The following is a 14,653-nucleotide window of genomic DNA, read 5'->3' as shown; positions in this document are numbered from 1 at the left end:
CACACTTTGTATTTAGTTTCAAGACAGCATTACCCTGCAGTACTGAAAAACAGGAAAGTTCTAATTGCCCAGATGCTAAAAAAATGAAGTATTGTTTCACAGATGAGACCATTTGCTGTTTGTGAAATGGGAGGACAACAGGAATGTATTTCTTTTGATGAAAGAGCACAAAATGACTGCAGCCAATGTCAACATTTGAAAAAAATTATTAACGACATAGAAGATGAAACCCACCTGTATTTTGGATTATAATAAATACAAGACAGGTCTGGACTACAGCTACCATCTAACGGGCTACTACTGTTTTGAGAGGAAACAAATAACACCGGGATAAAGCTTTTTTTCATGTTTTCATGACAATGGTTGTAAATTTGTATATTTTATATAAAATGTCAGGGCCTACTAACAAACACCTTGTTGAATTTGTCACAAAATTGGCAGCTGCTTTGATGAGCATAGTAGGACTGTTTGAATCAACTTCCTCTCAAAATAATTGACCTATAAACAGACTCAAGTAAAAACATTTTCCTTAAGTGCTTCTGGCTAGACGAGAATGTCAAAATGCCCTCTGAGGAGTAGTAAGCTTTGTGCAGAACAAAGCAAGGGGAAACTGTGAAAGTGACAAGAAAGGATACGAGGTGTTATTGTGAAGGATGTGATGTAGGGCTTTGTTTTCCAAAATGCTTCAAAATTTTTTACATTAAGGCAAATGTAACCAAGTAATTTGCTATAAAAAGCTAGATTTTAAAACAGCTTTATTTTTAGTACCAATAACTTCAAATTATATATCCATTTAGGAAATGAAATATGGAGCAGTCTTTTTGTTGTTATGAAGACAACATATTTTCATTTAAGTATGAAGCAATTGTGACTGATGTAAGAATATGTATCTATGCAGCATTTCTTAGAAAAATGGCCCATTTTTCAAATGCAGCAAACTGACATAAGCTCTGTGCAGTAGAACATGCTACACAAAATTCAGAAAATCTTTGAGAAGCACAGTATCTGCTAGCTGTCCAGTTTTAAATGTTAAAAAAGTTTTCTGACACCTTGGAAACTTGTCAATGATAGATTCCAGTCTGTGTTGGTCTTGCAACACAAACAATAATTTTATGTCATTTTTTATGAAGGAATGCCAATTAAAATGAGTAGCTCAGATGCAAAAGCCACTATCTGCGTGATAAGAGAAACTGAAATAGTTGCAAAAAACTCGACCCATCCAACCTATTGAAGTTGAATGCTTCATTTCTTTTTTTTTAAATAAGTAAAAAATAATTAATTACTCAGTATTAATAGCTGAAATCTGCAACTATGTTTTATACATAAAAATCTTAAGTCAAATATTGACTTAGCAGTTTTTGCACCCAATTCATGCAGTTCATGGGTTTTGCAAACCTATCAAAACATTCAGTTGTAAAACCAGCTGTTCGGTGATACGTTAGGAATGATGGAAGGATCTATATCTACATCTACATCTACATGGATACTCTACAAATCACATTTAAGTTCCTACCAGAGGATTCATTGAACCACCTTCACAATGCTCTATTATTCCAATCTCATATAGCATGTGGAAAGAACAAACACTTATACCTTTCCGTACGAGCTCTGATTTCCCTATTCTATCATGGTGATCGTTTCTCGCTACGTAGCTCGGATGGAATTTAATTATTGTGAATATAAACAGACTATGTGGAAGTGATATTTTTTACCAGGAAAAAATGACATATTTACTGTGAAAAAGAGAACAAGAATGAATGTTCAGCATTAGGTTAAAAGTAAAAACAGCATCGTGCTTTCAACATCACAAGATATTGTATAAAATAAAATAAACTCCATATTGCATCTTAATAAAGCATCAACAAAATTTTAGAAACTGAAAAAAAATTGGCAGTAAGTTGCATCTTAATTAAAAACAGCAACAAAAAATTCTAGAAAATGAAATTGGCTGGAAATTACTTTTAATTGACATCAACACCAGTACTGTCCATCAGCTCAAAATTGCTTCTGGCTTCTTCCTTGTTCGGAGGGTTGGCAGTGGCAGGAGTGACTCTAGAAGTGCCTTCCTGCTCATCAAACACCATGGTGTAGAATTTGAGTTTGTCTTTGGCCACCCGGTCTTCACCAAAGTGGAACTGCAAAAAAATTTTTCATGCCTGCAAGTATGGCTTCTGAAAGTTCTACATTTGCTGTGGGTGGTGTTGGGCTGTTCGCTTTGCTGAAATTTTTTCCTGTCATCAGGATGCTCTTCCCATCCATGAACTAGACATATCTTATTTTTACTTTTCATGAACATGATTTTCTTGGCTTTTTGAATCTGGAAATGCCAGCTACCAGTAACTTTCACTGAGCTTTCCACATATTCTTTCCATTCCTGAACAGGACATTCATTTTGTCCTAGATGCACTACTGTTGAAAAGTTTCTCAATGAGGTGGATGTATACAGAGAGACAAGCTTTCAATTATGGTAAACTTGTGAAGTTGTCTTTCGATACCTAGCGAGGTGGCGCAGTGGCTAACACACTGGACTCGCATTCGGGAGGACGACGGTTCAATCCCGCGTCCGGCCATCCTGATTTAGGTTTTCCGTGATTTCCCTAAAACGCTCCAGGCAAATGCCGGGATGGTTCCTTTGAAAGGGCACGGCTGACTTCCTTCCCCGTCCTTCCCCAAGCCGATGAGACCGATGACCTCGCTGTCTGGTCTTCCCCAAACAACCCAACCCAACCCCTTGTCTTTCGATGTTACCAAAAACCCTGTCAAGTGGAATGAATGAGTGGCCCACTATTGGGAACCACAGTTCTATTTCTTATAGACTGATGGAAGTTTCAAGAAGAAACCAGTGACATACATCACATATTTTGAAAAGTAGGTGGAAGTCTGTAAATGCAGGTAAAATAAAAGGGATAATAAGTGTAATGAGTTAAGTTAAATAATCATGTAACATACATAAAAAGATTTGATTGAACCACATGATTGGTCAAATATTTCATTTTTTACTGCTAACACCCCCTCCCCCAGTGGTTACTTAAAATCCTCCCCAGTGGACAATTCCTGAAAAATATAAACTGGGAGTGATTTGAAACAGTGTAAGTGTAGTGCATAGCACAACTACGCATGATCGCATACACTCCTTGCTGTTACCTGCAAGAGCTACTGCATTTAAAACAAATTTTCTTTAGTTTTGCTATGCACTACACTTATACTTTGTTGCCAGATAGTTACAACTTTCAGTTTTGCAGGAATGGTCCATTAAATTGGTCAGACTGTGCCACTGTGTAAAGGAGGGCATAGATTGTACCACAAATTTGTTGAGGTTATGTTATAACAATTACTGTCAGCACAGTTTTAGTTGCATAAGATTGATTTAATAAAACTGACCAGGATGGCTCTTCCTTGTCTGGGAGGGACAATTGCCCTCAGTCTTGTTCTTGTCATTTGCAACTACTATGATGGGTTCAACTTCTTGCAAAGTACCTACTATTTCCATTACTTCCACTTTGTTTCCAGCATCTTCTGCATTTAAAAGTCCACAGAATCACTCATTTTCTTAAAAACACATATGGCAAGATGCTGATCAGCTGAGCTGTGCTTACCAGCTTATCTTTCAACAATGCATCGGCAGCAAGAGCTTCATTGTTGCCTATGTGTTCACTCCAACCTAACTCTGAATAAGAAAAATAGCCCTTCTAATCATAACAAGCTGAAAGGTACCTCTGAATGTCTAGACTGGTAAGTCAGAAATCAGTTGGCATAGTTTGCATCTGGACATGGGGCGGTGACTGTGATGCCAGTCGAACTTGGTGGGTTTTGCAAATGTTGGATATTAAGTGGGCTTTGCACCCAAGGACAACTTGCAGTTAGTGGCTTTTGCAACCATTCATGGTTTTCTATAGCCATATTCAACAGTTTCTAGTGCATTTTGCACTCTGAAAACTATTCCATCATGTAGGCACTGAAAAAATCTGTACAGCAGTGTGCCCAACTCAAAATCGACAAAAAATGCATTTATCACTTTTAGCATCTGGGCTACTCAAGTGGTACCACTTAACACTACAAAATGCAATAAATCACAGGCTTAAAAGTTAGTATAAATATTTGAACAGAAGCAAGCATCCATTCATATAGAGTAGAGAATTAATTTGATATATAACTGCTTTTGATGCTCTCTGCCCAAGCTGAACATTTATATTCAAGAAATAATAAAATTCATGTTCACAACTGCTATTAAGCCAATTATAAATTTTTATCACATCCAGATGCTTTTTACTTTGGAAAATTATTGATTACATTCATAGATACAGATAACCAATGTAGGTTTAGTACTGCATTTCTTTACTAATGGAAACAATTTTTGGTTAAGGTACAGCATCAGCACACACCATCTTGGCATCAACAACATGGTGATACTGAGAGTGAGGATGCATGGCCTGTTCAGCATACTGCAGATACTAGAAAAGATGATTTTTCATTTAGAGGAACTGCAGCTGAAGAGACACCATCATGGGATTTTAAAGATGCTCCAGTGGCGCCTATCGCTAGGCTAGAGTCATTGGATGAACTTGATCAAGGACAGGTAATATGATGTATGCTTTATGTATTTATGAGAGCACAAGTTTCTCTTTGCACAACTCAAAGTAATTAGGATTATGTGTGGCCTTGAATGCTTGCATCTATTCATATAATTAGGGATGTGAGAAGCAAGCATACAGTACATTTATTCTGTAATGAACTTTGATATCTACAATCTGGTGCTGTTGTAAAATAGTGGTGAGATTTGCAAATACAATACTAGAAGGAAAACACAATTTCACTGTTCACTACTGAACTCACCACTGCTTTAGAAAGAAGTAAAATCCACAACTGTTAAGCTACTCTTGAGTTACTTAGAAGACATTATTTGGGACAGGTATGAGAAAGCATATTTTGAAACCTTGCCAAATATCTAGCACAATGTTCTGAATTATTAAACATGACTCCATCAAGAGAAAGGGAACAGGAAGCAACAATAACAGATTAAGGTATTCTGTATTCTGAATTCTAGCAATTTAACCATACTGTAAATATATGTCTTCTTATCTCCATTTAAGTTTCTCCTGTTTTAGCTTCTCGTAACTCTACTGTTTTCCACTTTTGCTAATTTTCCTCATTGTCAGTTACACGGTCAACTCTGAGTTTGTCATCATTCTGTTTCTAAGCCTCCTGTGTCTTAACTGCTTAACTGTGAGGCCTCTGTACCTAGGATGGACTAAGAACTGCTCAAACATGCTGATTCAATTACGTGCTATGGTGAGGAAAGCAGACGATATAGGTAAGCACACTGGACAGAAAATTAGTCGTACCAGGAGACGACATATTAATACCATTTAACGTCACATCTAACTTTGACAGTGGCCTCACTTTGTTGAGGAAGAGAGTCCATTCTTCAGGTATGCCATATCTAGCTGAGGCCACTCATTGATGATTAAATCCCATAGAGCTACCAAATAGAAGGTATGTAAGTTGCTATTTTCCATCTGTGTCATAAATAATCCAAGATATTTTCTGTGGGATTAAGACCAGGTGATTTAGCAAACCAGAAAAGGCACAGTAGGGTGCTCCAGTGTTCTTTGAACTGGGAAAAAAAGGTGTGCAGACCTGTGAACACAACTGTTGTCTTCTGGCAAGATGGGAGTGTAACTTAATCATGGAGATGTAGAGAAAAGGGCCACACATTTTCACAGGGAATGTTGAAATAAACGTGCTGGTTCATTTTTATGGTATCTGAATGAGTAGGACCATGTTTTGGTATGGAAAATACCTCCAAAACACCACAGAACCATCTACACCCTGAACTACACCTTCCACTCACTGTCAGTTAAATGCCTCACTGTGCTGTTGATACAATCAGTGCCTTGTGTCATTAGAAAGGAGGAAAAATCACAATTAGTTGCATCATAATACATGCATCTAGTCAGCTGGTTGTCTGGTTTCTGTACTGCTTGGCTCATTAAAGACAGATAGCTTTATGTGCCTGTGCGAGCAATAGCCTTTTGTGAGGTACTCGACTCGAAATGTCCATTACATAGTGTTCCCTTCAGAAAGTTCATTCATAAACTGGTGGAAATGCACTTGCTTTCACTGACAGTAGTAGTTCCTGTTGAGTCTGAAACTGCTTATCATTGACAGGGTGTTACATGCATCTTTGTTCACTAACAGTTAGGAACATTCTAAGAGCACTGTTCTTACACTATGTTACATGGCTGTGAGGGGTCAACCATATGTTGTAGACACATTCAACAGTCTGCATTGATACACCAGTAAAATAGGTAATTTTATTCATGGTGTGGTCATAGGCATGTTCAAATATGGTAGCTCTTTCCTGCTATTCCGTCGTGTCTCCATCTTAGTGCATTGATTCCATAACACTGATTTGCTTGTAACACTATTTCATTGCGTGGACATATGAATGAGATGGAGGGTTAGATGACCATGGGGTACTAGTTTATGCCTTCCAAAGAACTTAAAAGTGACCAGTGTGTTCTTTTAAGGGGGTGATGAGCATTTTGTATCATGAGTTTATGATTATCATATTCATAATCATTGGTTTCCTAATGGGTACATCCTCACCACAATATCTTTGATGCATTTAAGGAACATGGGGTCTTATTCCAGAGCATATTGGTAGTGGACTAAGTAATAAAATGAGAATATGAGATTCTGAGTATGCTTTGAAAGAGAGTTTTAATAAAATACCTTCATGATATGGGCACAGGTCATACACTAGTTTAAATGGCACTGAACAGGTACACCATGTGTTTACAACTTTCTGAAAGTGCATTCATAAAGCCCACAAAATGTAAATTTTCACAGTGATTTTGTCATCATAAAGCTAATGATGCTGCCTTCCACACATGAATTCATCCAAGTGCATGCTGCAAAGTAATGACTCCAAATTTTTTATGTGAAAACTCTTAAAGCTATATAAATAAAACAAAAATTATTAACATTCTGCGTCTTTATTCTTCATATCTACAGATCTGCAGCCCTCTACCACTAACAGGCTCCAGATTGCCATGTGTGACAAGACAGTGCGTAATGTAGCTATATCACAGCATGAGAAATGGTGTGCTGTAATCAATTTTCAAATTTGAAGACTTTGTCCCTCTCCTTCAGTAAGACAATGGCAGACCACACATGAGTACTGCAACATCTGCAACAATCTGACACACTGTGTTCCCTGTGATCGATCATTCTCCGCATGGTCCCAACTTGGACTCATTTTACTCTGTTCCCAGAGTTTAAAGAACACCTCTGAGGACTTCATTTTGATAGTGATGAAGTGGATCAAGAGGTGAGGTTGTGGCCCTGGCAGCCAAGTCAAACATACTACCGTATTTGTATCGATAAAGTGGTCTCTCATTGAGAGATGTGTGGTCATCGGTAGGGTGACTGCGTTGTGAAATAAATATGTAGACATGAAGAATGAAGATGTAAAATGTTAATAACATTTGTTTTACCTTAAAAGCTTTCAGAGTTTTCATATAAAAGATTTGGAGGCATTACTTTACAGCATGTCCTCATAGATGAGAGATAGTTCATGTGTGATGGTTGTTTTAGCAGTCAGAATAGTCAGTAACTCGCAGTTACTGTTAGATGTCTCTAAAAAAGGTTTTATTTTATAGACATAGACATTTTAGCTGGAACAGTTTATAATTATCCTCCAGGATCTTGCTTCTTTCAGCACACTTAACTGGATGAAATTACTATCAGTTTCTACATATCACTCTTATGGAATACTTGTTCACAATAATTTTTGTTTCCTGCATGTAGGATCAAAGGCACATTTTAGTGTTTATTTGGGAGCTTAGCTAACTGCCAGATTGGAGGAACCTTAGGTATGTCAGTAAGGATGAATATAATCTGTTGTGTTACCAGTGCATTTGCCTGGTTTAATGGACCTTTCTGTGGTGTAATGTTAAGAGTGTATTGGATAAATAGTGCAGGAACAAATTCATTAAAGTACCTTAACATGGGAAATGGCTTCAAACTGTCATTCGTAGTGGAAAGTGGTTACTTAATTACTCAGTCAAAATCTAAAGATCTTTAAATGTAAGTAAGATTCACTAAATCACAATAACACAGTGCTACATCACATGGGAGTAAATAGCAAAAAATTTCCAACTGCATGCATTGTAGAATTCAAAGCAAGTATGAGTTTGCGCATTATGATTCTCTCAGGTGACATCTAATCTAGGAAGTTAAGGTTCTGATATCAAAAACAGGCCTGGTAATAGTTCCTGGTGGCATGACCTCAAAGCTTCAAGTAATGGATGTCGTTGTGAACAGATCTTTCAGTGATCATCTGTGACAGCTTATTCAAGGAGATCATGCTCTCACTCCAGGGGTAAATCAAAGAAACCTTGAGTATCCACAGTGTCATAGTGCATCCTTAACTGCCAGGAGCAGAATATCAAGTGAATCCAGGAGCAGAATACCAAGTGAATCCACAATGAAATGATTCAAAAAGTAATTCATATGCAATGCCATGGATGGCTCAGAAAATGACATAAGGAGCAGTCAAAAAGTTTTCCTTCAAAGGCCATACAGTCCAGAGTTGGTATCCCAATCAGGCAAAATCATTGCGGGCATAGAGGCAATCATCCCACAAACACATTAAGTTAAAGATGCCCATTTGTTAAAGCACAGTTCTGCTGTGTGAAGAAGTCAATAACTGCCTGCAGTACATTGGGGCAGGTGCTCAGATGTCTCCTAGTTCATTTGGTGTAACTTCTGCATTATGATATTTGCAATATGCAGGCATGCATAATCATGAAGAAGCAAAACAGAACTTGGCACACCATTCCACAATGGTGGTTTTTGACAGATGTACTGCCCCATACACAGTCTTCATTCTCCAGTGGATGTCTATTGGTGTTTATGCTTCACCAGCCAAGAAAAGAATAACAGTACATTGCTCCTGTTTGCACGCATTTGATAATAACATTGCCATAGTTCACATATTCACATTACCACACATGTTAGAAAGGCATGAATGCACACTAATCCCTTGCCTACATGTCTGTGCTTATATATTCACACCAGAGTGATGCTGTGTTGCATATATACTGCAGCAGATGGAAGTTTTTATCAGCCCTTAAAATATTTTATGAATTTCAGAAGTTAATTACTTCTTGTATTTAAAAGAGGGCATTTGGGTTTGTGTTTCTGTGATCAAATCTATGATTAATAGAATAAAATCGTTTTAGTATATTATATAAACCTCAAATTTGTAAAATATATATGTTTAAATAAATTTTGTAGTTGTCATATGAGACAATTGATATGTGTGGAGCTATAATTTAGAATGAGAGGTAGGTTGCATGTCAGATATACACTGATCATCCAGAACAATATGACCATTAACCTACTATTGATACAAATCTGTCCAGGTGATATCAGTATCACTTGGTGAGGAATGAATGTTACTCAGACACATGCACAGTGCATGTTGTATCAGTGAGTGTGCTGTTTGTGTGTAAAATGAGGAAGGCACATGATCTATCTGAGTTCGACCGAGGGCAGTTGCGATGGTCTGCACAAGCATTTCAGAAAATGCATGACTTGTTGGGTTTTTGAGGAGTGCTGTGGTGAGTGTCGTCAGCATGTGGCGAAACCAAGGTAAAACAATGTCCAGATGTTGTCGGTCTGGACTGCTACCCTTCATTACAGATGTTGAACGTCGTAGTCTGGGCAGAGTGGTAAAACAGGACAGCTGGCAAAATGTGGCAGAAATAACATCAGACTTTAATGCTGGGCAGAGTATAAGTGTGTCTAAACACACAGTGTGCTGAACACTCCTAACAATGGGCCTCCACAGCCAACAACTCATGCACGTGCCAATGTTTTCACCACGACATCGGCAACTATGACTGAAATGGGCAAGTGACCATCAGCACTGGATTTTGGAACACTGTGCAAAATGTTGCATGGTCTGATGAATCCCAGTACCTTCTTCATCTTGCTGATGGGAGGTGTGAATCCTTTGTCTTGACACCTGTACTGTGGGATGCAGATGAGCTGACGGCAGCTCCATTATGCTCTGGGGAACATTCACATGGGCATCCCTGAGTTCAATGGAGCTCGTGAATGGCACCATGATACCCAAAGATTATTGTACACTTGTTGCAGACCATGTACACTACTTCGTGATGATGTGATGGCTGTGGCATTTTTCAACAAGATAATGGGCCATATCACAAGGCCAGAAATGTGTTGGAGTGGTTTGAGGAAGACAGTGGCAAGTTCCAGTTGATGTACTGTCCACCAAATCACCAGATCTGAAGCCGATTGAACACATTCAGGATATGATTCATTGTGACATCAGAGCTCATGGCCCCTGTCCCCAGAATTTATGGGAGTAAGGTGACTTGTGTATGCAGACATGATGCCAACTCCCTCCAGTGAACTACCAAGGCCTCATTATATCCTTGCCATGATGCACTGCTGTTGTTATCCATGCCAAAGGTGCACATACCGACTGTTAGGTAGATGGTCACAATGTTCTAGCTGATCAGTGCATAGTGGTTAGCAACAATCATGAACTGTCAATGAGAAGCTTAAGAGAGCATCTTGTTATTTATTTAAATGTTGTGTAGATCATATCCTCAATAAATGTAAAAAGATGCAACATCCCAGATATACAAAAAGTGCTCAAATATGCATAAAATTTGTGAACGTTTATGTGCTGATATAAATTTCAATTGGTACATTTATCCAAGAACTCAATTTTATTACAGATTTAGTTGTTAAAGACAAACAACTTTTTGTACCATTAAAGATATTTTATTCCTTGCAAGACATTTATTGCTTTCATAGATTAACAATGAGTTTTTGGCAACTTATCTTTATGTCCCCAGCATCATCATTTATTCTTATGACAAAGGTATTTGACATTTTAGAATATAATTTGGTATATTTGGCTGTTGTGGAGTCACAGTAAGGGAGATCTCTCTATTTTATACTGAATTTTAAATGTATTAGAGGAAGCAAAGCAGATGAGAATGGAGGACAAGAGTGAGGAGGTATAGGAACTACCTGCTAACTACTGTTGACAGCAGATAGCATTTAAGAACATAAAAACTGAAAATCCTGTTTTTTCTTGATATCATTTAAGAATGTAAAAACTGAAAATCCTGTTTTTCTAAAGTCCTAATTCATAAAACTGCTTAATGAATGAATTGGGTGGGCAAATGGTGAAGACACCATAGCCTAGATTTGTGGCCTGAAGCGCAAGTCCAAATCCCAAATTTAACAAAACTTTCTTTTTGCTTCCTTAAAATATACTTCTCTCACAAAATTATTATTCCAATAACATGAATGATTTATTTATATGATGTGGAAGATATTCTCATTATTAACAAAATTAATGTATTTATTTTAGTGGGAACCACACTGATGTTACACTAGCATAGACATCCAAATTCACAGAAAGTAAATTGTAGCTATCACTGTGCTGTATCAAGTGATACTGATGATCAAATAAACCTGATGCTAGAGCCTAGCCTGTGCTTTTTACAGCTTGGTCACATTCTCTACCTTGTGTAAACAAAGGCTAGTCTCCATTAGAATGGTAAACTGGTGAAACATATTGAACTACTGTACTGTAGCAACATATTGAACTATTATTTGCCAACAGCGGACAAGTGCAGTGATGACACAGACCATTAATACAAAAATCAAAGAATGCACATGAAATATAATAAAGCTATTTATAACAGTGAAATACAGTTTATTTTATGAAAAAATACATTTTATGTCGGGAAAAAATCACAAAAACTGCTATGTGGATTTTTACCTAAGTCCACAGAGTCAAAGCATGGCACTTTCACCACAGTACCAGTGGACTGGCTTACCAGCCCTTTATAGACATAACATGTTCAGCAACGCAGACAATTCTATGCCAATTTCCTCAAAAGGTAATAAGTATTAAGCTAAAACCTCAAACAGCCCCCCCCCCCCTCCCCCTCCTCCCTCCAAGTAGCAACAACTGTTTTATCCAAAACCATCACCACAGTTTGATCCAAAACCATCACTGACAACTGTCAGCAGCTCTTGTCAAGTGCACTGTTTACAAACATAAATACCATTTTGTTAATTATTATGTAACTTAATTATAACATACCATCTTCCAGGACTCGCAGAGTAGCAGCCCACGTGGTGCAACATCTGGCCCATCCACAACGGAAGTGAAAACATCAGATGTCTAGTCTACTCTCCACAAGTGTTTTTCAAGACACGTTCTTGTTGTCACTGAGAAAAAGACATACATGTACAAGTGAGCAAGAAACTCTTCAGGGAATCACAGCCCAAATGAAATGGACTGTTTTATAATAGTCAAAACATTGTCACAAGACAGTAGTGTTTTCAATAATTTGTATTTTTTTTAAACACGTTACAAGAATTTATATGAAAATAGTACTTTGCATTGTAAAAAAAAAACATTGTGCAATCACACAGTTATTCACTCATCTGATGCTGCCTGAATCAAATAATATGGTATTTTAAGGAATGATTCTTTAAAATTGGGATAAGTCAGTAGCTGTTAGCTATTCACAGTGCTTGGCAACACCACTAAAATGAACTAAGAAGGTGGTGTACTGGACAGAGTTGTGTATTCATAGGCAACTGAAAGTCAGCATAAAATAGAATAATATTCTAGTGTGTGAGAGAGGTTACAGAGGACATACTGTTGTAATCAGGACATCTGACTCACTGTTAGTCATGGACAATGGCTCACAGTAACATTAATTATACGTGATAACAACTTGCGTATGCTTTGGTCTTAACAATTTATATAACTGAATAAATAAATTTTCTTGAAGACTGGGCATTCATATTCACACAAGTTGATTTTTTCGCAGAAGAATTCTGTCTGTTGTTCTGCTAAATGTTTTGGAGGTTTGACATGAAATCATAAACTTTTGTCTATTAACATCTTTCTGTAGGTGACTGCTGCAGACATGAACATGCAAGACATTGTTGCACAGTCAAGGAAGCAATGTTTTAACTTGAGCTTTCTTGTGAAAACACACAGGTTACCATTTCATAATACACGTTTCTTTCTCCTTTTGGCATTACTTACTTTGTGCTTCCTAGTTTTATATTATGAAACATTCTTTGAGACTTCTTTTTATTTAATTTCCTATCACATTTGGACATTCAAAGCATTGAATTAGTCTCCTGTTTTGATACTAGCATTTTTTAGCATACATGCATAGCTACTATATGCGTTTACAAAAGTTATTCTTGTTCTTTAAATTACATACTAATTAATTAACCACATCTATTCCAGTTTCCATTTCATGTAATAAAATGGATACTCGTTTATTTGTCCCAGTAGTATTCACAGACAGTCCATTGTTGAAACAAACTTACACTCATAATAGTGAGTTTCTAGAAATGAGCCAACGAACCACAAGTGACATAACCATGTTCTCCTACATTTAATGAGATTTTGGTTTTGGGAACAACCACTGCAATGTTTTGCAACATATTGCATCATGTGGTGCACCAAAAACCTAGTCCAAAACACCAAACAAATTTTCCTAAAGAAGATAAAATTTTCTGATGATTAATTTTCTACCTTCACTGTAAGTAATATTAACCTTCAGAATGACATGCTCAAATATATCACTATTTATCACATTTAAATATACTACTCTATATGTTCAAGAAAATATTGGCACATGTGTCTTATAATTGTCCATTTGCCTCACATTTTGCTCAGTATTCATGGTCCTTGGTTTTGTTTTATGCAGACAGAAAATGATGTAAGTTTGTCAAAATTCTGAAATGGAATTCTTCATTCTATCCAACTTCTGTGAATAATGTATTATTATATTTGTATCAATATTTCAGTATTTTTGTGAAGAGGGGAGGGGGGGAAGATATCAGTTAACAGCAATTGATAACTTACAGAGCTCTGGGACTGATTTATGAGAAGAGAATTTAGTCTCATGCAACCTTCATGTGTTATCAAACAGAAAATCAGGCAAACTATCCATAATGTCACTGTAAGCTGGTTTTTTTCCTGTAGTGCTTGTGATTACATTTATAAGAAATACTAATTTCTTTATTTCTAGTGACTTAGTACTTACACACCTGTTAGTTTCTATTCTTTATTGGCTCACAAAACCCCTGTCTGCATGTACATTTCATTTACTTTCTATGTGTTTGTGAAGGTTTACACAGTATGTTGTGTAGACATTTGACGCAGAGAATTTGGTTTCAAACTGATACATTGTTTTCAGAATTTACTTTTAGTGTTAAATATTTATACATATATGATGAAAACTGTGATTAATGCCCTATAATCTGATACAGTAATATATAAATTTATTTTATCCTGAAGATGCCCAAACCTACAAAAAGTTATTCACACACATACACACACACACACACACAAACACACACACACACACACACACACACACACACACACACACACACACACACACACACACAAAAACAAACAAACAAACAAACGAAATGAAATGGAATCTCTGTGCAAAGTATTTGTTACCAGATTTTCATGTTCTGCAAATACAATTACAAAAAGCCTGTCCATTACACATGGCATAGTTATACTTTCCAATATCAGTATGCTTGCAAG

The 14,653-nt window shown here is 36.9% G+C and overlaps 1 protein-coding gene across 1 annotated transcript in view; it reads left to right on the top strand.

Annotated features, from left to right (window-relative positions):
- Positions 1 to 13,186, top strand: part of LOC124721780 (potassium voltage-gated channel subfamily H member 2) — an 887,059-nt gene extending 873,873 nt beyond the window's left edge. Inside the window, exons 20-21 of the mRNA XM_047246894.1 lie at positions 4,364 to 4,576; positions 12,174 to 13,186. Coding sequence (XP_047102850.1) covers positions 4,364 to 4,576; positions 12,174 to 12,248 — 288 coding nt within the window. The 3' untranslated portion in view covers positions 12,249 to 13,186. The remainder of the gene's footprint in view (positions 1 to 4,363; positions 4,577 to 12,173) is intronic.
- Positions 13,187 to 14,653: the final 1,467 nt, after the last annotated feature.

The sequence above is a fragment of the Schistocerca piceifrons genome, chromosome X (genome assembly GCF_021461385.2).
Source record: "Schistocerca piceifrons isolate TAMUIC-IGC-003096 chromosome X, iqSchPice1.1, whole genome shotgun sequence".
NCBI lineage: Eukaryota > Metazoa > Arthropoda > Insecta > Orthoptera > Acrididae > Schistocerca > Schistocerca piceifrons.
This window is presented reverse-complemented; position numbering and strand designations above follow the sequence as displayed.